Source organism: Micropterus salmoides, unplaced genomic scaffold (genome assembly GCF_014851395.1).
Source record: "Micropterus salmoides isolate LMB-PRFRI ecotype aquatic unplaced genomic scaffold, ASM1485139v1 Ms_hic_scaffold_11, whole genome shotgun sequence".
Lineage (NCBI taxonomy): Eukaryota > Metazoa > Chordata > Actinopteri > Centrarchiformes > Centrarchidae > Micropterus > Micropterus salmoides.
In genome coordinates, this window is record NW_024040152.1 from 8,742,856 (window position 1) to 8,766,291 (window position 23,436).

At 39.6% G+C, this 23,436-nt stretch overlaps 1 protein-coding gene, 1 long non-coding RNA gene and 1 pseudogene across 2 annotated transcripts in view; 1 reads left to right on the forward strand and 2 right to left on the reverse strand.

Annotated features, from left to right (window-relative positions):
- gabbr1a (gamma-aminobutyric acid (GABA) B receptor, 1a) overlaps positions 1 to 19,792 on the reverse strand; it is a 73,657-nt gene extending 53,865 nt beyond the window's left edge. Inside the window, 7 exon segments of the mRNA XM_038710732.1 lie at positions 1 to 161; positions 7,585 to 7,602; positions 9,375 to 9,560; positions 12,708 to 12,846; positions 16,437 to 16,501; positions 16,784 to 16,870; positions 19,656 to 19,792. Coding sequence (XP_038566660.1) covers positions 1 to 161; positions 7,585 to 7,602; positions 9,375 to 9,560; positions 12,708 to 12,846; positions 16,437 to 16,501; positions 16,784 to 16,862 — 648 coding nt within the window. The 5' untranslated portion in view covers positions 16,863 to 16,870; positions 19,656 to 19,792.
- On the forward strand, positions 161 to 21,052 carry LOC119897148. The gene is made up of 3 exons (XR_005443355.1): positions 161 to 284; positions 9,445 to 9,605; positions 16,452 to 21,052. It is a non-coding gene; the product is annotated as an uncharacterized LOC119897148 (long non-coding RNA).
- The window catches only part of LOC119897147, an 8,353-nt pseudogene continuing 5,563 nt past the window's right edge, over positions 20,647 to 23,436 (reverse strand).

A 23,436-nucleotide genomic window follows, 5' to 3' on the forward strand; every position in this document is an offset into this window, starting at 1 on the left:
CATGCTGTCGAAGTGGATGAGCTCCAGCTCGTAGTCGGGCAGGATGTCGCTCCTGTTGTTCACGAGGTCCAGAGCCATCTGAGCGGAGGGCATACACGCCTGACCACCCGGCCAGCCTCCGCTCATGGGGAACAGCGCTCCGATGTACAGCTTCTTCTTGCCTGCGGACGGCCGTGGCCAGAGGAGGAGAAGGACGATGAGAGATGCCCGGAGGAACATCGCATGCCCGCGGGCTGCGCGAGTTACCCGCGGAGGTCTTCTGCAAATTACCAGCATGGTTCAAGGTGAGCTGAACAGGTTGGCCCCGGTGCCGCAGCGGAGTCAATTCGGGGAAAAGGTTATTTTATGTGCGAATTTTGCAACTTAAATTTAAGTGAAGTCGACACGTGTCCGACTCCTTTAGGCAGGACTGTCTTTGGATTTTATGCTGCAGATATTGTGTAGCCTAAACCAACTAGCCTATTTACTTTTAATTGCAAGTGTTTAGCGAATCGAGTAAATAATTTAGTCAGCGGAGGCCTATACTTTAGCATAATGCATGGTTAATTATACATGGCATGATGGATATTTTCGGGGACAGAGTCAAACACAGTTCAGGCAGCCTTTACTTTGCAGACAGCGTAGCGCTCATGCGAGGACAAGTTGCTGCTCGCCTCGAGATCAGTCAAGTTTCAAACGAACCACAGTCCTGCAGTCCAACTCGTTTATTTGCAATTCCACACATTCGGCGTGACTAAATCCTGCAATAAATCATAGATCATGCCTGCAATAAAGCATGCATATTGGACAGCGCGTCCCTTACTCACGACTTTTACGCAAACAGGACGCGAGAATTAGACGCTGGAGTCCGCGCAGAACACGTCAACCGGGTCAAATGAGCGTGGATTGGGAGCTGCAGCTATTAAAAAAAAACGACGGGAGTGTGAACTGAGAGATGGAGCAGCGGAAATAGCAGGCAACATCTCCCCTCTTTAACGCTGCCGTATTCCAACAGATGAAACGATTTGCCGCGGAAAAGCAGGCGCGCCAGAGCTCTGCGTCTGATCCACTGCAGCACCGAGAGTGTGTGTGTGTGTGTGTGTGTGTATGTGTGTGTGTGTGTGAGAGAGAGAGAGAGAGAGAGTGCCAGGACACGTCTGAAATGTATGCCGCTAGAGAGAGAGAGAGAGATGGAGAGGGAGAGAGATGAGTGGTTTGGAGGGGGCTCTGGGCAAAATCTCCTCAAAGATTTTCTAATGAGTTACACGCTGAGCTTAACTTATACAGTACATCCATTCCACAAGAGTCCCACACAACCTCATTTTGTCACATTTTCTTCTTCTTACTCTCATCACTTGCTGCAGCTTCCGGCTTACACTGCTGGCTACAGCATTCACAATTCATTTCTGACCAATGCATCTGTACAAGAGGCTAAATACTGACCTTAAAGGCAAACTATGAAAACTATAAATTACCCAGAGAGTCTGATTTGTTTTCTCTAAGTAAGCATTGAGCTGGGCCATGTGGTAAAAACATCAATAATGAAGACTTTTTTTTAAATATTTATTGTTATTAGGATTTTTAAAACTGTATGGTAAGTAACACAAAATAATCAAACTGATGTTCAAAGCAATGATGCAATGCATGAATCTGTCCCACTGTTCTGTGTTATGACTCAACTCTAAACAACAGAAGGTTCAGTAACTCCTTTGATTAGTTTTCAGTAATGCAATATGATCATATAGCCTACAGTGCTGTCCCAATTCAGTTTCACTAAATGTTATTAAAAAATAAATGAATAGAATAAATAAATGAATAGTAAACTAATGGCTCAGCCCTTCCTCTCTACATTAAAACTGGACTGAATTCTCTTGAGAAATAAATGTGTTTCAGATAGGGTACATATAATGAATGCTTCATGTAATTTCAATAACTGCATTTTTTCATAATCAAACAATCTTCCATCACAATTTCCTAAAGCTCACTGACATCTTCAAATTGTTTGTTTTGTCAAACCAACAGTCCAAAATCTAAAGATATTCAGTTTAGGACAAAGAAAAGAAGTCAGCTCAAATTAGGTAATGTTTAGCATTTAAACTTGAAAATAAACTCCACTGTTATAATAGGTGCCAATATATTTCCAAAGGGGAAAGAAGGGATTGGAGCACACTGATTGATTGCAGCCTTTAATAGTGCAAACAGACCAATGTTTCGACTGTGGTGACATAGTCAATTCACTCCACCGCAGAGAGACATATTGGATTCATACTTTTAACACATTTGAGCCTGTTAACCTATTTGAATAACTGAATATGTCATGTTTCCTCTAATTCATTGCACTTGATTGGTGCATTACTTGTACATTTTTTACTCAATCTTTGTAACTTTAAGATATATCTGTGGTATTTTGTTGCTGTTGTGATTATAGTGCATGGGGTGTGGGACTGGCAAATCCCACCTTTAGATCTATTTCAACCAGTTATCAAATGACAATTGTGCACGTGTTCTGTGTCGACTATATTTGTGCACAACATGTGTAGCCTCTTATCAGATCAGTGTAACCAAGCGCAAAGTGGATAGGGTTAGGCCCTATACACTTTATATTATATATAAGGATTAATGAATGTACAACATGTAAAATAACCCAAGGAGGTAGTATAATGAAAAGGGATATAACTGTGATGTGTAGAAATTGAACAATAAACCGATATACAAAATGTACAGTATGAGTGAATGCAGCAAGGTTAAACATCAAGCTAGTATGTAAATAAATGTTAGCAGCTCTGTGAGGCTGCACATAGGCACAACGGTACTTTGAGAAAAAACATGCTCACAGTTAGAATGTTAATGTTGATGTTTAGCAGGTAGAAAGTTTGCTATGTTCTCCGTGTTATGATGCTAACATATGCTAATTACCACTGAATCCAATGTACAGTTGAGGTTGATGGAAATGTCAATAGTTTTTTCGTATTTTGTCATAAATCAAAGTATTGAACAAATTAGAATTTTGACCTGATGGTGGCGCTAGAGGAAAAGCTAAATAATAAGAAACATTTTTACAATTAATTATGAGGGGGCATGACTGTTCAAATGATAGGACAATCCATTCAACAGTTATTGAAACATTTCACTAAAAAGCACAAATGTAAACCTCATGGTGGCACTAGAGCAGGGTTGCAAACTGATCCATGAAGACAATGAAATTCTGTACAGACATTCATAGACTTCATTGGAAAAGTCCAGAGATCAACAACATCATAGGGGTTCAACCATTGGGGACCATGAATGTCTGTACAGAATTTCATGCCAACCCATCCAGTATGTGTTCAGATATTTTAGTCTGGACCAAAGAGGTGGACCTGCAACCAACAGTAGTAGAAGAAGTACTGAGATCATTTACTTAAGTGTACCAGTAGCAATACTCCAACAACAACAACTTCATGGGTAGTTTAATCTATAATCTTATATAAATTGATCATCATCAAACACTGGTTTCTCTCTTAGGACCTGCACAATCAACTGTAATGCTTTTTAAATGCTGCTGAAACAACAGTCACATGTACATTTTCAAATTAAACCAGATTTAGCCTGGTTTTAACCTAGATACCTAGATGCTGTTTGACCTGCAAATCAATAACTCCATGCTTACTGTGCTAGCACACACCAGCAGTATGCAGCTCTACTCTGTAACCACCTCTGCTAATCCATAGACCATTTCATTTCTACTTCCCTCCACGGCTAAGTATATAAAATGCTACAGAAGCTGCTTTGAGAAATCAGCAAAAAAATATGGCAGGCAGTATCAGTCATGGCTGTTTTTTATTTGCGTCCATTTCAAGAGAGAAATGTAGTGAGAGATACTGGACTCCCACTGTGCCCCTCCGAACCCTCACATGCAGCACAGCCCTTATCTGTAACTCTGACACACATGCACCATGTATTCATACACTGATCATAAAGCTGTTTTTCATTTGTGTCCTTTTCTAAAATAAACTTTTGATATTTTTGGAGATACATCTGCCAACATCATTTGATATCAATGAATTCTTTGAGGAATGTTAAAGTAAAGCTCGTTATCTAAAAACAAAATAGAAAGTCACAGGGGTGCCAATACTTTTTGCCATTTTCAATGCAGCCTATTTGGATTATTGACTACACTTTTATTCCATTTTATGCTCATGTTTTTGCAGTTCCTGTGTAAGCGCTTTAATTGCAATGTAATGTCTGTGTTAAAGTTCCCTTTTGAAAATTACTTATTGCGGCAATTGAGAAGAAGACCATTATTTCTCCAGTCTAAATTAAAAACCCTCTGTAGTTGTGCGATGGAATATGACTATTATATAACCCTGGTTCATTACCCAAATCTCATTATCTGGATATCTCCATGTAGCAGAGAGCTATTCAGATCCAGCTGCTAACAAGCCCTCACAGGCTGAGGTGAGTGTAGTGATCATCTGCTGGCATCATGGCTGGCATTTGACTTCCACTTCCACCTCCTCATCCTCGCTGCCACCCCATGACCCATCCAACGCACAATCAATTATTCAGCCGTGAACTTTATGTGCTGTTTCGCTCCATAAGCCTGCAGCCAACACAGGAAAGACGCACGAGCATTGGGCATTGCAGTGTTAACATCCCCCATGGTGGCAAATGCCACATTCAGAGAAAACGTTAGCTGTGGAACAGCCTGGAAAAGATGCAGTGGAGACAGTGTGCTGTAACATGTTGCTGAGCTGCTTTAATGAGGGTCTTGTACTGTATGTGTGTGTGTCTGCAGTATGCACGCTGGGCATCCTTCAGGATAATGGCCTGTTTTTCTCTTGGCAGATGCGTTAGTGGAAAAATACTGTTTTGAATGTTCCCTTTTTTACACATCACCAGATTACATTGTCCTCCACCTGCAGAGCACATTTTATTCAAGGAGCAATCCAAAACATTGTGAAAATGCTGTACCTAAATATATTGTGTAAAATCAATCAGACTGTTTCAATTCCCAAGACGCATATATTTTGTAGACGTAAGGTTTTTCTAGAATGCTGACAATAGAAGTCGCATCTAATTTTTTGTGCAGAGATCAGACTTTGGTCAAAGTGAATTTTAAAGTCCATTCTTTGTGGGGTTTTTTACTTTGCATGTAGTACCAGATGGGCAAGTTGAAAACCTCATTTATATATTACAGGGATGGTATTATTTGAACAACAGCCATTTATAGGAGTGTGAATGTGGCCAGCATGCAAGAACATACAGTTAATAAATGCAACTTCGGTTCAGTATGATCATTACATAATTTGTCCACTACACACTTGCTTGTTTGCAATATTGTGCAGCATAGCAGTTGCTAGGCTAATATATCATGGCTAAGTGTAAGGGTGGATGGGAGTTAAGAATAATAAGTTCATTGTTCAACTATGTCCTGTCACTAGGGCATGAGGGACAGCATTTGGTAACCTATAGTGTATTATTAGGAAGGCAGCTATGAAAAAGGGAAAACTGTCTTTTATTAAATTAATCTATTAACATTAAATGAATGAATTTTTGGTTTTGGATAGAAAGATAAAAAAATATATAGAATAATGCCTCCCCTTTGTTTTAATGCCTGATCGACCTCCTACTTCAAAAATACAATAATCTTTAAAGGATGAAATCCATTATTAAATATTATAATGTAAAAATGTAATACTTAGTATGTACATATGTACATGTGCATACATACAGAGTTTAGATGTGTGTTGTTGGTACTGTGTTAGCTTGTTATGTCCCGGTTGTTTGCTGCTTGTATTCACTGTGTACCTGGTTTTGTTATACTGTACTTGAAGAAAACAGAAACGAGAGATGCACTCCTACTGCATATATGTGCACACACACACACACACACACACACACACACACACACACACACACATACACACACCACACATACACAGGGTAGAGCAGACACAGACGGGGGCAGGGTATTAACCTTTCTCCTGCTGAGGAGGCAGTAAGTGGGTGGTGATGGCACATGGAGAGGAGAGAGAGAGAGAGAGCAGAGCCATAAGGAGGTCAGTATTGTGACAGTAAATGGGAATATCTATTTGAGGAACCCGTGTTCTCTCCTGCTTTGTTAATTATGTGTTTGTCAAGTCTGTCAGTGACATTTGGAAAGTTTTATGGGATTACTTGCTTTATAACTATGTATCGAGTTTAGTGTTGCATACTGCGTGAGCACACACAAGTGTCTGTGTGTGTGAACAGTATTTGGCTTATGAAAGGCTAGCGTAGGTCTATGTCTAATTCATTAGAGTAACTGTGCAGTGTTGTGAGCCTTCCAAGGGTTGTAGCAAGCGTATGATTCAATATCTGGCCAATTTCTAACGTGGTGACATAACTGTGCAAGAGGATGAGCCATCCTGCAACAGTAACCCATGTATTCATCATCCTTGCCAGGGATCAGATAAAATGGCTGTACTAGTAGATGTTTTGAACCTTTATTTTCCTAGGGAAGGCTGGCTAAGCACATTAGTTCATTTTCAGAAATGACCTGCTGCAAACTCATGCAGTTTTACACTCACAGCAACAGCACCACAGTTCTAATAGCACTGTATGTAGGACTGGGGTAAGTGAGCAGAATATCCCACACCTGATTATATTTATACCTGCAGCTGCTCTTGTAATGCTATTAACCCTCGCCTTTTTCAAAATCCATCTTAGGGCAGGAGCATCGTAAAAACAATTAGCACCAAACCAATAAGAATGCACAATTTTCATTCAGATAAGACACACAGGGGTAAGTTTGGAGTTGAGTTGAAAATGCTACTAATGATGCTTATGAGCAAAGTAAATAGTTTTAATCTTCTCTCTCAGTTCTTTGATTCATGAAAGAAGCATTTGCGTGATACTCAGGGATAGAAAAATAATGTTCCTCTTGTAATGGGCTGGTAAGGAACTGGGGAAACGCTGTCAGCCCTGTAATATGTATGTGTTCTAATATTAGAAATGGAAACTAATTTCTTTAACTTCTTTAATTGAGTTTACAGCTTCAAATGCAACTATAATAAACTATAATCTTGTTTCTCTAATTGGACAAGTTGTAGGTAGAAGAAGTTTCCTTTTCCCCAAGAAGTCAGATTTCCCCAGCTGTTGTGGGGATTTGGATGTGCAGAACAACCACTTGTCAGTGCTTTAGGCTACTGCTGCTCTCTTGTGGCGACAGTACACATTACATCTGCAGCACAGTGTTGCAAAGCCTTCTGTGCAGCAGAATTTAATTAAAAGATCAAAGATCTCTGCACAGTTACATTCAGGTGCATTACCATTAGCTAAAGAAACAGGCAGGTTTAATGGTCTCCCTGAAGACAGAAGACTGTTTGTTATGTGAGGCGAGTGATTTCATGTTCTATTAATAATAATTAGGTATGGGCCCCAGGGAGAGTGGTTGTTGCTATAGTACATATATGTAATGATTTAAGGGCTACACCTTTCATTTCTGATGGAAACTTTGGGAAGGGACCCTTGCTTGTGGCAGATTTTATTTGTTGAGTTTTGTTGAGATATATATAAATATATATACACTATTGTGATGATTTGGTTAGCATGGACACGATAATACAAATGAAAAATTCCTACCTGTATAGTTTCTGTCATCTTTGTCCAGCAAACACAAAAAAGAGAAGAACAGAAAACAGATGAAATTCAAGTGGAAACAGGACAGTTAACTAGAAGGTTTCAGCATTTCACAAAAACAGCTTTGGTGTTTTCCAAGTAAATTATTTACCTTTATAATGTATAATTTGTAAAAACTTGGTGCAGTTAAGCTCAAAAGTCTAATAATTTCCCTCCACTAGATGGCAGTGACACAACATTGTAGTTGTATTGAGTGATGCACTGTTGGTTGGATGCTGAGCAGTAATTGTGGGAAATATTATGTAATGCTTTGATGTTTTACCAGCATGCCATAAAAATAGATAGTTACCTTTAAATTTCATATAGTTAGGCCTACATAGTGTAGGTACCACAAAAAATCTGTTAGTAACAACATGTAGAGTTGTAAATATAATCAGAGTACATTATAAGCAATTATTTACAAATATGAATGAACCACAAAGCTTTTTACTGATCTTCGAGATGTTTTCATTACACAACAAGTAGCCTACTTTTAGTTGCCCAGTCTAACTGTGCTGATAATTCCCACTTTCATCCATTTTAATACTACCATTCCCATAGCAACTTTATTGGTTGCCATGCCAACTCCTTTGATAACGAGTCTCATTTCTTTCAGTTCTTTGATTCATCTGTGTGTGTTTTGTTTCTTAAATCCTCCAATATTTGCACTCATTTGGACAAATCTTTTCAAACTGTAAACATGCCAACTCATAACAACACTTTTGGGTGTCAGTGATATCACAAATATCCACTGATGCTGTGATATTATAGTCATTGAGTGTTTACCCTGTGTACAGTTTAATGTACGGGACATAAGGTTTTAACTTGTGCTCATGATTCATTTTACCTGCCTGTGCCAACAGTGCAGATTGCCCTCTATGGATTACACTGTGATTGGTTGGATCATTTATTGCTTAGCAACTGTGCTTCACCCTTGGGAGAGCAGGTGTTTGTAATTATCTGTCATCTTAAAGGCCTTATGTTCCCATTTTTGTAAGGCAGGCTGCTAAAGCTGAAGTGGGTTGTGGCTATATGCTGAAATGGGATAGGATGTTTTCTGTTTATTTGATTACAGATTAGATTAAGATTCATTTATTTTGACAGTTAAATGTCATAAAATATGCCTATAATAGTACCAGAGGCTAATGTATCATCAACTCAAAGTCATACTCAGTTTAGTATCATATATGACAAAGAAAAGCATCTAATCCTGACATTTGGGAAGCTGCTACCAGATAATGACTGGTATTTTTGCTTGAAAAGTTGACACTTAATTGATTATCAAAATAATTGCTGATTAAGTGCCTGTCTATTAATGGATTAGACGTTAACACTCTACAATTTATAGTAAATCTTAAAAAGAAAAATCATGGTAAGCAAAAAAGTACGTAAATTATAACCTCCAGTTGTGATTCTCATAACGCAATGAATCCTCATTTTTAGAAACATTTTAATATTTGAGTAGATTTACTTGCTACTACTTGTTATGATGGATATTATTAATTTATATCAGAAACATTTATGGTATCAATGTTGTATGTCTGACTGTGCACCAATTTTCTTTACTAGCATCTCTGCTGGACTGGCTGCAATGATATAATGATGTAAATCTTATTAATTACCATCTGTGTTGTCAGTTAGCCTGTTGAGATAACTGACTGAATCCTCCCACCAAACAACATCATTTTCTTAAACCTACCATAACTGGAAGCTTAATGTAAAATGTCATTTAGTCAGACTTGCTTGACACTTACAGAGGCAGGTGGGTTTAGGCGCGTCCCACTTTCCCAGTTTAGTGCAATGGCTGATGTTTCTGCCCTCCAGGATGAAGCCGGCATGGCAGCTGTAATGGAGCACTGTCCCTTCCACTGGCTGCCCGGGGGGCTTCACCATCACTCGACCATTCTCCAGGGAAGTCCACACCCGTGGGCACAGCAGCACTGGGAACCACAAGGACCACAAAAGAGAAGGAGAATTTAGAAAAGGTGAATCCATGCATTCATACCGTTACACATTTCTCAGAGGTAAACGTGCTTTGGATGGATAATGTTACTGGTTGTCCAAATGCTCAGTGGCCAAAGAACCAGCATTATGTTAGTTAACTGGCTAGCAAGTTAACTACCTAACTGTTGGTGGTGGCAGCTTGAGGGCAGCAGAACGAAGTGTTAACACATATTATAAAGTAGTTAAACATGTTAGAAAGCAGTTGCAGTCCAGCATAGCAAAGAACATTAGCATTCATTTTTAAGTCATGTTTCTGATTAATATATGTTCAGTGTTCATTCTCTTTTAGCTCTGTTTTGGTCACCACCAACTCAACCAACAGAGGGACGTAACTAGCTCTTTAGCTACTTTAGCTACTAAATTCCCCACCGTGTTCACCAGCTAGTCGCTAACTTTCTCATCAGGTAGTGTACAGTGGGTTTATCAGAACTGCGGGAATGAAATCCATTAATCCAAACAAATGGCCAACTGAAACATGGAAAAATACATACCAGACCTACTGTACCTACACTATCGTGAAAAGTTGTTGCTGGACTCAATTACAATCATGCTACTAACAAACTGGTATGTAATTATTCCAGCTAAGCCTCTAGTTATCTTTAACCATGACCAAAGTTGTCAAACATAGTTTGTCAACTATTAGTCATTATAGTTCACAAGTAAAATATTATGTCTTTAAATAATATGTCTTTTAACAAAGCAATCACACACTCCAGCCTCAGTTACTAAGGCAATAGGTTAAAAAGATTCCTATTTTTCAAGGTTTTTCGTAACTTCTGGTTATTGCTGCTGCTGACATTGGCTACTGAGAAAATACAGAGCTTTTCTACAGTGTACAAATTAATGGATGATGTTGGCCTAACATGTTTCTCCAACAGCTGAACAAGCACTAGGTAACAAACTGGATACAAATGAGCAAAACGGTAAAAGTGCTTTGCCAACGTCATTACTTCTGCCAATTTTGTGTTAGTTACCAGTAAGAAATACATTATACTACACTTTAGCCCACATGTGTGATGTTAGCTTGCAATGCTACAGCCTCCATATGGTTTAGCGTTTTCCTCTTGGTTTGATTTCCTGACAAAATGGCCAAGCTCTTGAATATAATTTGTTTAGCTGCCAAGTTTTGTGAATCTTCCTTCCAGCATTGGGAGCACATTATAAAGCTCAAATCTGCACATTGCAGCTTGTGCTCTTACATAAGCCAGAGAAAACAAAAACCCGGCTTTAGAGAATGTACTCTTGGGAAAAATAAATTCCACTGATGTTAGATGTGAACTGAAAGAACAAAAACAGAGATGTAACTGTGATTTGATTGGATCGCTGGCCTTATTTTCAGTATTTGCAGAGGCACTGTGGATGTGATCTGAGTAGAAATTACATTCAGGCCGCACTGTCCAATAAGATTACATTTTGGTTTGCAGGCAAAGTTAAGTAAAACAATTTAATGCTGTATAATAAATTGAATATCATACAAACAAAATTAATACACGTGGAAGCTAAACAAGCTATCTCATTTATTCTTTAACCTAGATCTAAATGCAAGCAATACCCAGCATCAGCCTGAACTATTCTCTATGGAAGTGTCACAAATAATTTCACATTTACATTTATTTATTTATATAGCCCCTCTTTAGGCACACATATCTCAGAGGATACATACAAAAAAGCTAATCAGCAATCAACAGGACACAGTAAAATAAAAAACCTATTCATAGATCAGAATTCAACAAAACAAGGTTATGTTTACAAGCTCTGGTTTTGCAACATATTACCAGCACAGTAAGAGACGAATTTCAACCAAAATGTGTGTCAAAATCAATCTTTTTTACAACTTTAAACTGCATCTCACAATCTTCATCAGCAAATGGCTCAGCTGCCGTCGCATGAAAACAAGTGGTCATAAATGGGAGGGAGATCGTAACCCATGTCACTGTTCAATAGTGGTCTTTCTGGTTAATTGTGAACAGCCTCCTTGATCTTTTTTTGGCCATCTATTAATTCTCTGTGTAAATTGTGTTTATTGCAGGGACCATGAGATGTGGTTGAAAGCTCCCAAAAAGCTAGTTAACAAATCTTTGAGTTGAGATTTTGTTACCTATACTGTTCATAAGGTCAAGAATAAAGTTCAAATTTAATTATCGAACTGTAATTGATCAGATAACGTGTTAATGTCGGTAATGTTCATTTACAAGATTTACTTTAATTCCTTTCAAAGCAGATATAATCAATATCTTTACAATAACAATGTGTCAAATGACAATGTAAACAGTGATAATGCAAAAAGGGTTGCTTGTAGTTATGAACCTACAAAGAATTTTCACCTGAATCTGCATCTTCCCTCGGCTTTACAGAGCTTTAAAGCGAGTTTGTTTAGCTCATTGTTTAGCTATACGGCCAGCATCTTTTCTGTTTGGGTTCACTCTGTCTCACTGCTTTCATAGCACCGTTTAAGCAGCAACAGCAGCTAGCTGTTTTTAGCAAAAAAGCTCTAAAAACGCACTATTCGTTCAGGAGACCAAAAACTGAACTAAAATAGAGTGAATATTGGATTTACATTCGTCAGGTGGACAGAAAAACAACACCAAATGATTGATAATATTGCTCAGTAAATGTTGGATGTTTGCTCGAGTTTACCGTATCAACTTAAAAGAGACAATATGTCAATGTTGTGTTAATGACTTGTTTTTACCCCCTCAAACAGTGATGGGAGCCGGTAATGTAGGAAACCATAACAATAAAAACTGTGGTTTGATTTCATGTTAGCTCTTCACTGTGGATTTTCATATTAGTACTGTAGATGATAAAAACGACTGTAATACCAGTGCTTAAAAAAGTGAGAAGGTTGCACAATGTTTTACACTTTCCTTTGTGTGTAGTATAAATGGGGAAAGCGGTAACATGCTGTCAAAACAACTGACATTTTATATTATTAACGGTGGCTTTTTTATATGTTGATTAACCAGACAGAACGCGTAAGAACTGATTATTATACACAAGAACTGTCTGTAAAATGTGATAAGATAAGAAATGGGTGGAGGTAAGGATAAAAAGAGTCTGACAATTAGACCAAAAGGACTTACAACATCTGCTGTGGTGCGTTATGTCTGTCCATGTGCCGTCGGGTAAGCACTTCCTGACCTTGGGTCCCACAATCACCCGGTTTCCTCTGCAGATATACTCTATCTCATAATCCACTGGCAGGATCTGCACACTGCGAATCTGTAAGAGAACCACAGAAGAGAAAGAGATTGGGAGGAGAGACAGCCATTAAAGTGTGATTGATGCCCTCATACTTGTATTTCCTATTCACTTAGGGACCCTCTTTATTCCGTCTCAGTGCAGTACACTCAGTGCCGTACACTCTTGTGCCATATGGTTGTGACAATATAGCTCTACTAGGAAGAGCATTTTATGGCAATCTTGTCTGAATTGATGGGCTCTCACACTCTGAATTAAACCCTCACTCTGGTTGGGAGAGGAAGCAAATAGGCCCAGGCTTTATGTTTCAATGTAATGTTGTGTTGCGTGTACTGTATGTGTGATGGACTCGTGTGTGGATACATCCAGAGATTCAGATATTAAATTGCTTGGTTTTGGAGGTTTTGATGGTTCTTACACTTTGAAACTACATCAATCTCTCTTGTTTGTTGTATTACAACTTGGTGAGCCAAGGCGAGCCAAAAAATGAAGGGGTACTCCAGCACATCCATAAAGTTAGGGGATTTGCAAAGGACAAAGTTGTTTATAATATTGCCTGCCATTGGGTCATTTAAACATTGTTCAAACTTTGTTTTAAACCCACAGAACATTTAATTTAAATTCTAACTGAGATCCCAAAGTTTCCAAACACATGTTTATATCATTTACATTTGATGCACTGGTGCAGGTGTATATACAGTATATGGATACAATATTTTTCCACCTGTAAAACTGTTCATTGCAAAAACTCTGTTACGTGTATTTGGTTACTTCTTCTGGCACTTTTTCTCTCACTGTGCTTCATTTCAGTTCAGATGTTTATTGTCCCACAAGAGCATCAAAACAAACTTGAAACATAAACACAGAAAACACAGGAAAAAGCTAATAATTGAACCTTGATTTAAATTTAACATTTCCAAGGTTAAAATTGATGCAGAAGATGCCAAGACATCTTGATTAAAGTCCCAAACATCAGTCAAGCTCCAAAACGTCCTACATTTCCCATGGTACAACTCTATAGTGTTGCTTCATTAGACCCTTCCTGCCTGGGAAGCACCCATTTCACTCAGCGCCCTCAGTTTGTAACACAGGGTTTCTGTTAAAATGTGCTGTCTCCAAGCCCAATCTGAAATACCCTGATGACATCACTGGGGTTTTATCCCCCCCCAGACTTGACAAAGCTCCACTGAGAGCCACAGGAGACATTGTGCAACTGTTTACACAGACCAGTACTCCCCAAGTCTAGTTAACCGATGTTCATGTTTAGAATCTTAGATTAGAATCAGAACAATTAGAATTGCCTCTTTAATTTCATGCTCTGTTTGCATGCTTGTTCAAATTTTTGTGAATCTCTTTTCGTCTGATCTGTTAATCCTGTGGTGTTTGTTTGACATATCTGCTTTATTCAGCTCACAGCTGAATGAGACATGGAAAGATTAGAGGGAGAGAGCTGGATGTCATGTGACAAAGGTCAAAGGTTTTAGCTGATCCTGAGACATGGTTTTGGTAAGCACATGAGCCATCAGAGCCAACAGATTGATCTGTAGCAACTAATTGCATGTAACACATTTATTTATTAAAACATCTTTCCCACTTGACACACATGAATTCACTGAAAGCCCAGATGTCCCAGTTTTACATGCATTTGTGGATCTGTGGAGCTGGAGACCACCAAAGGAGTCTCAAAGCTCCATACACAAATGTAACCTGATGCATGATGTTGTGCATTTGTAAAACTACATGTGTTCAAATTGCTTGGTATTTGTGTGTGGATTGGACATGCATTTGTGAGTACCTCAAATCGCGCACAAATTGTTGTACACATTTGTAAATCATGTAATATACATTTATGTTAATTTTTAGTCCAATGTCACTCCATAATTAAATGTGCCTTTAATTAATGCAATAGATATTTTGGGAAACACATTTAGATGACAAGACTGATAACCATAGTCATGTTTGTCAATCAGCTTAGCATAAAGACTGGAAACCAGGTTAAAACATGTAACCTGGCTTTGTCCAACGGTAGAAAAAAATCTGCCTACCAGCACCTCTAAAGCTCACTTAACAAAATATGGTAGAATGTAGAAGCAACACCTCTGAGCATGTTACTATTAAATTTGCTACAATATGGCAGTCGTTGGTTTGGTTCAAGATGACGATAAAACTAGCTACCGGTGGTGGGTAGAGCAGTTTGTTGGTTGGTGTAGGTCAAGTTTCAGTTGAACACAAAGAAAACTAAAGAAATATTTGTTTGGCTTCAGGAATGTTGAACTGGTGGATGATCACAAATACTTAGGAACAATAATAGATGTGAAACTGTCAGGAAATTTTAACACAGGTCTGAAACTGAGACAGTTTGGTGTGGACAGAGATATATTGGTCCTCTTCTATCGCTCCTTCACGGAGAACGTATTAACCTTTTGTTCCATTGCCTGGTATTTTACATTGTGAGTGAATAATAAAGATAAACTGCAAGTCAAGATGTTCTGTAAGATTGCTGGACAGCAGCAAAACTGCATGACGATGACCTGTGAGTCCTGATTGGTGAGGAAAAGGCAGGCAATTATTAGAGATGTATCACATCCCCTATTTAGCCTGCACTAGCTGTTACCATCGGGCAGATGGTATCTATCTATATTACTTTTTTTAATCCGTATAGAAACTGTGTTTTAAAGGGGGTTATGTGGTGGACTGTTTGTACACAGCCCATAAAACCTCAACTTATCATGTCATTCTCACACACATGTCATTTATTTAGAGATGCTGATATGCAGATTTTGTTACCTTTGGACAGAACCAGGCTTGCTGTTTCCCCCTGTTTTCAGTCTTTATGCTAAGCTAAGCTAACTGGATGTTGGTTGTAGCTTCATATTTACAGGACATGATGGCATCAGTCCTCTCGTCTCACCAAGAAAGCAAATTTCCAAAATGTCCAACTGTTCCTTTAGTTACAGTAGTTTAACATGCACTAATGCAACTTACATTTCTACTGATGGTGCAGTAATAATGTCAGCTGATATTGTGACAACTCAACATACCCTTCTTAGACGTTGTTACATAATTTGTCAATATTATTATTATTATTTATTATTTTTATTATATAATTAACTAACATATCCCTCATCATATGGAGTAATCATCACCAACTAATTTGAATTAATGTAATGGCACCACTTTATCTCAGGCTGACATGTTTTATATTTTCAATAACAACAACAACAACGATAATAATAATAATAATAATAATAATGATGATGATGATGATGATGATGATGATAATAATAATAATAATAATAATAATAATAATAATAAGGAAGAAATAATTACATTCCAGTTAGCAGATACAAGGATAGCTGCTTAATACTTCCAATTCTGTGTTTTTTATTTGGAAAATCTTCAAGCCAACTGTGTTTAATGTGTTTGAGGTGTTTGACAGGTGAGGTTCTGTAATTCATTAATAATGGTGTCATTTTTAATGGTGATTATACGTTTTATATGTTGTGCTTTGTTGTTTCTGAGCGCACTGAAACAATTTCTGCGGTTGATATGATAATAAATTATTCAATGTTGAATCTTTAGATCCAGCACAGTAACAGTTCTCTCTGTACCTGTTCTTGTGTCAGGCCTCTGTAGCGGATCCCCCCATCCCTTGGAGGCCGGATTATGGCACAGCCTGAAAACAAGAGAAGAGGAAGAAGTATGAAAAAAGGAAGATGACAAGAGCAGAGAGGGAAAGCTCTGTCTCCAGATAATGTAGATATATAACAACAACATGATATATTGTCAATTAATTGACACCTTCCTTGCTGCACAGATTACAGTGTTTCATTCGGGTCACTTAGCAATTTCTGCAGCGTTACATCTGTCCATTAATGCATATTATAAACACACACAGACAGCATACACACAGACAGATATCCCACACGGATTCAGTCACAAATACACACAAAATTACCTCCAGTTGATGAATTATGTATGGGCACAACAAGAGATGGAAGAGCATAGAGAATAATCAGAAGCAATAGGCGTGCCATCTCTGGATCTAAAGAGAAGGGTGAGAGAGGGAGAGAAGGTTTTAAAAAGAAAGTGGGAATGTGTGACAGGAGTTTGGGGTTTGGGAGAAAGACAGAAGAGGAAACAAGAGACAAAAAGAAAAAGGTTACTGAGAAAATATTCTTACAGTATTAATGCTACACTCTCAGTCCTCAGATACAGTCACTTTCGGTCCACTGCTGTCTGTCCTTCTAAAAGAGATGCATCAACTTTTTGGCAAAATAGCTCCCTTTTCAGCATGCCTGACTGTGCATAGAGAGGATGAGAATCAAGATGAGTCCACTTTTCTCTCTCTGCTTCTATTTGTATTTACAGTGCAGACAGCCCGGGCTCCATTGATTGCCAGCTTGGCTTAATTTCAAAGGCCATGTATACAAGGTTTCAGCCGAGTTTTTGATGGTTTTTATTATTTTAAGTAGCTGCCCATGGAAACATTTCACACCAGGGCAGACTTAGCTTAGAATAGTTTTCTTTATGCCATGTTAGAAAAGTATTTGGAACAGCTTATAAACTATGGTTACAAAAAAATGTGTTTTTAGGTATCTTCATAGCTTTTTCAGGCAATGACCTACTCCACCTAATCGGACGCAAGAAAACTCTTGAGACTTTCTCTGAAAGTGTACTCCACCAATTTAGCATTGCACTCCTAAAACCTTGTCAGACTCATGGTGTAAAGTGTCATATATTTTATAAATCAAAATCCATGCAGCTGAACCAGATACATCATCTTTTTAATTCCAAGCATTTGTCTTCATTGTCAAAACATGGTGCCTACATTACCCACAATGCAACTCAGCCACCGACAGTTTGTCTGGAGATTTGGGTGTGTTATGCTAGTAGTGGCTAATGTAGTCTCGAATCTCTAGCCGCAAGCAGAGATGAGGAGTGGGCTACAGAGGTCTGGTAAGCTAACACATGTTCTAACTCCACACATTTTTTTATTGTCTAACTTGTAGTCTTCAGCCCCAACCGACACCGCCTCAAGTGACATCAGTTAAGGCAATTTATCAGACTTCACACAGCTCCCTTTGGAGCCACAAAAGGCATAACATAACTTTATTAGCCACATATGCAACAGTGTTCCACCTGTAAACACACTTTGGGCAACATCACCCTTTAAATGAAGAGTGGATCTACAATTATATCAATAAATAATATCTGCCATATCAACAAATAGCAAATAGAGCAAACTATTACATTAACTCAATAGTACAAGGACTCCATCTGCTTTACAAGGAAGGTGAAACGACAGGCCACTTAGCCATCTCACTGACTAATGTGCACATTTCATGAGCACAGAATGAGTGTGCTATGCTAACAAGCAAAACATCAAAACACCATTTAGTCCTTTAGGCCACAGAACATCCAGTGCTGGTAGTATCAATGATAAACACACTACTGTATTTAGCTGCTCATTTGCAGTTTTGAATAATAAATGTTGCTTTATGAGGTTGTCACACATGCACAAACATAAACATATCCATACACTCTCACACTTGTGTGGTGAAGTTTGGGGCCCACATTGAGGCAGTGAGGGAGACAGATGGCAGCGAGGCTTGCTTGTGGAAGACAGACAAACTCGGCTGGATACTTCATTAGCATTATCCAGTGTATTTTTAGAGTTCACTGACAAGAAGCATGCAGGAGGTAGACACCACCAGAGAGTGTGTATTACGTCTGTGTGTGTGTGTGTGTGTGTGTGTGTGTGTGTGTGTGTGTGTTGGCAGCGTACAGTGTGTGCTTTTGTCCTGTGTGGGAAGGAGGGAGGGGAGGCAGTAGAGAGAAATGGGGGAGAAAAAGGACAGCCCAGCAGGAGTCATTAATATCAGCGAACACACACTGAGCCGGATAAAAGCAAACTATACGTGAGTGAGTGTAGCACAGGCGAGGCAGCCTGACCAGCACGAAGCCAGCTAACTCCATCAGCACTGTGGCTGCAGCAGCACCAAGCAGACAGGGGGGAAGGGGGCCGTCAACTAGCCTCAAGCTTTAAATGCAATTAAGGCTTCAGCACCACGGACAGCGTCTTCACCGCTCCCAAACATTGCAGCCTTGTAAAAACGCCATATTACAAAAACACCTACAGCCCATCCACGTTCACTTCCTCCTCTAATGTCACTGCTGCCTACTTCCCTGTGTGTTCATAATGCCGGAAGCTGCGATGGAAAGGGATGTACCTGTCCATTGCAGCACCGAACTCACATTTACTGAAATGCATGTAGTGGCTATTTCCACACGGGGTACTTGCACATAGACCCAGATGCTGTACATTTGTGCATGGCTGAGCATGAACTGTTGAGACGTGAGGGTCACAGTAAGGGTGCCACCAACCGTATGCAGCCGGTAGTTACTTGTCGGCTGTTGACAAGAGAATCCGTCATGGCCTGTAGAGGAAGGCCGACCATATTAACAAGCCCGTATGGTCCCCATATGATGGATCTCAAAACTAGCGTCTAGAAAAACATGTCATTTGCTTAAACCGGCGGCGTGTTGTTCAAAAAGGTGTAAAATCTCATCCCGCTATCCTCTCTTCGTAACGCACAAAAAGGTAAATGCAGACTGGATGGTGATGGTTTAAGGAACTCAAAACAAATCTGGCCTGTGCCCATCGAGAATGTATGGCCTTTGCATACTCAATGAAGAACGGATTTGGCATAGTCTACATTATTTCATGGGAAATGGGGCATTTTCTGAATAGATGTAGTCTAATATTGCAACCTACAGTAACAGTAGCATATAGCCCCCTGAAGCAAAGCCGTAGCATGTGTACTTACTATTAGTATCGAAGCGCTCGGTCAAGATAACAGTGCGTCCTCCGGATGGGACCCGCCAGGGAAAGCCCGGTGTCGGATTATTTGGTAAAAATATGCATCTTTGCAACGATTTTTATGGCTGTATTAATATGGCTATAAATGTGCAAGCTGCTCCGTTCGTAAAACAGAATGTTACAAAAACAAAACGTATCTTATTCGGGGTTTTTCCAGGTATTGCAGTTAGGCATGGCAAAGGTAAGAAATGACAGGTCCATACAAAAAAATATACATGCACTATATACAAACGCATCCCCATAAGCGACGAAACACCGATACACCACACACTCCCCTCCTTTTTTTCTCTCCCCCTCTACGATCTTGAGCTAATTCACGACGTCATGATGGAGACGCACCGTGCGTAACAGCCCCCCCCCCCCACACACACACACACACACCCCAGATGAAACACGTTAACGTGCAGGCCCACAACAGAAAATATCATAATGAATCTTACGAGGAGGCATAGGGTTTATGATAAGCTTGAGGATTTATCCCACGGTGAATAATTATATCGCGACAGGAGGACTAGACACGGATGGAGGTGCAGATATGGTGCTGTGGTATTAATAGTGACTACTTTGTTAAGCCTTTTTCTAAAGCTCTTTGGAGTTAAGTCAACCAAGCAGTTGTCAGTCATTTCTACAACACTGGCCATCTATTAAATCAAAGTCCATGGACTCCTCCATGTCCCCCTTTTGTGCCTTTCCCACCATTCTCTGCTCCTCTTCTGCCATCTATTCTGAGATCAGCATCCTGCTTCATATTTATACATCTGCTGAATAATTGAAGGAAGGCTGGGGAAGACATAACCTCTCCCTCTGTCTCCTACCATCCCTATTCCTGAGTCAGTAAAACAGAAACTCACATCCTACCCTGCCTGTTGACATACAATTCTACAATAAGCCCTACAAAATATCACATAAATATCAAAATATAGGAAGTATAAGCCCAAGAAGTATGATGAGGTTTATTGATTGTTAGGTATGAAGATGCATTAATTGGAAACAATGGCATTCTGGCTAATTCACAAATGCAATTAAAATGGTGAAGACTAATTGTTAAGAAAAAAGTAATGGTGAGGTGTTTCAGATAAACTGCAACAACAATGATTTAAATACATACGACAACCTGTGGGTATCCAGAACATCTGTACAACAATCTTGTCAAATATTCAAATCAGTGACACGTGTAACTGTACATGTCAATATTTTCCAGCTTTGTAATAATTACATACATTTACAAGTCATTTCTTGACTTCATTGTTTTGCATCATACACTTTGACAATCAAAGTACAATATCATAAAAGAAAATACAGAAATCAACACAAAAAAGAAATCATAACTCTTCAAGTCTTGTCGGGAACAGTGCCTGGGTGATTATTAAAAGATATATTTTAAAAACAAACCATGAAAGGGCACACACTTGTTCTTTAAATTGTTCTAAACAGAACTACAGATGAGTTTACAACAAAGTACTACTCATGCTAAATGTGTTACTTGTTCTGTGTCAAGGCACACTTCAAATTACAGGGCAATTTCTTTAAAAAGGCAAAACAAGGAGGAAATGCATTAGCTGCCAATGCAATCCACTTCTACAAATGTAAACAATATCCAAATTATACACATTGGCTGAGCTTCATCATCTTAGCTTTAATGGTGTCAGTGTTTGTTTCAGCATATAGCCCTGAATACACGTCATAAATGTCCGCGTTAATAGCCACACAGGAGTGCATGCTCTCGGAGTGGAGAGTCAAATAGACTCTTATCAATATTCAGACTCTATTGATTCCATTCATCTTTTCAGGAATTTTCAAAAAACGCATTCTCTCGTGCCAAAAATAATTTAAGCACTACTTTCAGCATGTTACCGGAAATAAATATATGAAATGTAAATACGAACATGCTTTCACTCTCCGCTGAAAGAATCGTTTTTGTCATTTTTCCCTACACACTAACTTGATGGTGGACATGAGTGTGGATCTACATACAGTGTGTGTATGGAGAGACCCTGCCACCCCTCTCTACCTTGAAGCAATCGCTGATAAGACTCGACACGACTGGAGTAGAAACAATAGCAGAACTTGTTTCACCAGTCTCACCAAATTAAATCAACGTATCAAAGTAAGAAATGACACCTTCTCTAAATATGTCTGTTCAAACGGGGCGTTTGAATTTTCATGCTTCGCGCTCGAGGAACAAATTCTACTCAGAATCCCTCACAGGGGGGTGAATATACAGTATACTTGTCCTGAAGGGTTGAAAGCTCTTTAGATTCAAGTAGTGTTCTAACTATGCTGCAATGTTAACTATAGATCAGTGCCCGCTTTAGAATTGTCAGTTAACTTATGTGTGCTTATTTACACCTAGAACTGCATCGCTGCAGTTTTATTTTTGCAGCTAATCCGCTGTCTTATACTTTGGTTGGTACCCATGTTTTAGGGATGTTTACCCTAACTTGTACTTTATTGATCACTCACACTGTACTTTTGCGCTGTTTATAGCCGTTACACCTGTAACAGCCTCACAAACTGAAGCTTCGGTGGTGCTGCTTGTAGAACTGCTGCTGGCGCTCCTTGGCGGATGTTTCCGTCAGCTTGTCTCTTCTATCAATTACTGGGCCTCTCTCTTTCTCCCCCTCATCCCCAGTCATGCTGCCTACATCGCTGAGGTTCCCGAGATGCTCAATGGAGTCATATTTCTCCAAGTCGGAAGCGATTGTCTGCAGGCTGAACACTGAAAGGGAATCAGACCCCGCCCGCTCCCTCTCCTTTTCATTCTCCTTCTCCTTGTATTTCTCCACCAGGTCGATGGCTCCATCCACTCGACTTGTCCCCGTCGCACCACCGCTGCAGGCTCCACCTTCTCGTTTAACTTTGATGTCGGACTCGGCTCCAATGGGGGAACTCCGCCCACCACAGACGTGGGGCATCCTCCCTCGGCCTGGTCCCTTCCCCTCTGAGCGTGGATCTGCTCGCTAATTTGTTCCAAGTTTCGTAGGGCGATGGAATAGCGGGTCTTCACTTTGGCTACGTGTTGTTCCAGCTGCAGCACTTTGGCCTTGTTCTCCTGGAGTCACACAGAAGGCACATCATCAATTTCAATATTGATTTTATGCCACAACCTACCAGTGACCTCCCGTAAATCCATAAGATACAGATTATATTACAGCATTGTTTGCCAACTCAGCAGCATATTCACAACAAGCAGAACGGGATTCTTCTTGTGAGAATAGGAAACTGTAAATGAGAGAGGACATGGTCCACTGCACAGAACATGTGCACTCTGTATGTATGCATTACCTCCAGTATGTGGTTGAACTGGGCCTTGAGTTCAAAGTAAGGTTTGGATTTCACAATGACTCTTTTGAGGGACTTTTGCAGCATCTGAACCCGGGCCTCAGCCTCCTGACAAGCGTGTGTGACACGCATGTGCTCCCTCTCACTGCGTAGTCGCTCTTCTTCGGCTTCGTTCACCTGTGAGAGACATGCAGCAGCAGGGTGTTTAGGCCCCCCCCCCGAGTTCCATGTCACCTCTCTGCAAAGCTGTTGAATCTAAAGGGGAACTCCACCGATTTTATACATCAAAGTTTGTTTACAATTCTTGGGGAGTACGGGAAAATTTGCTCAAGACTACATAAGCCGCACACCCCAATCCCCGACTAAACTGTCGGCAGTCAAGTTGCATTGAAAGAAATGTCGGTGGCAGATTTTGTCAATGAAGAATGTGTGAGGAAAAAAAGATG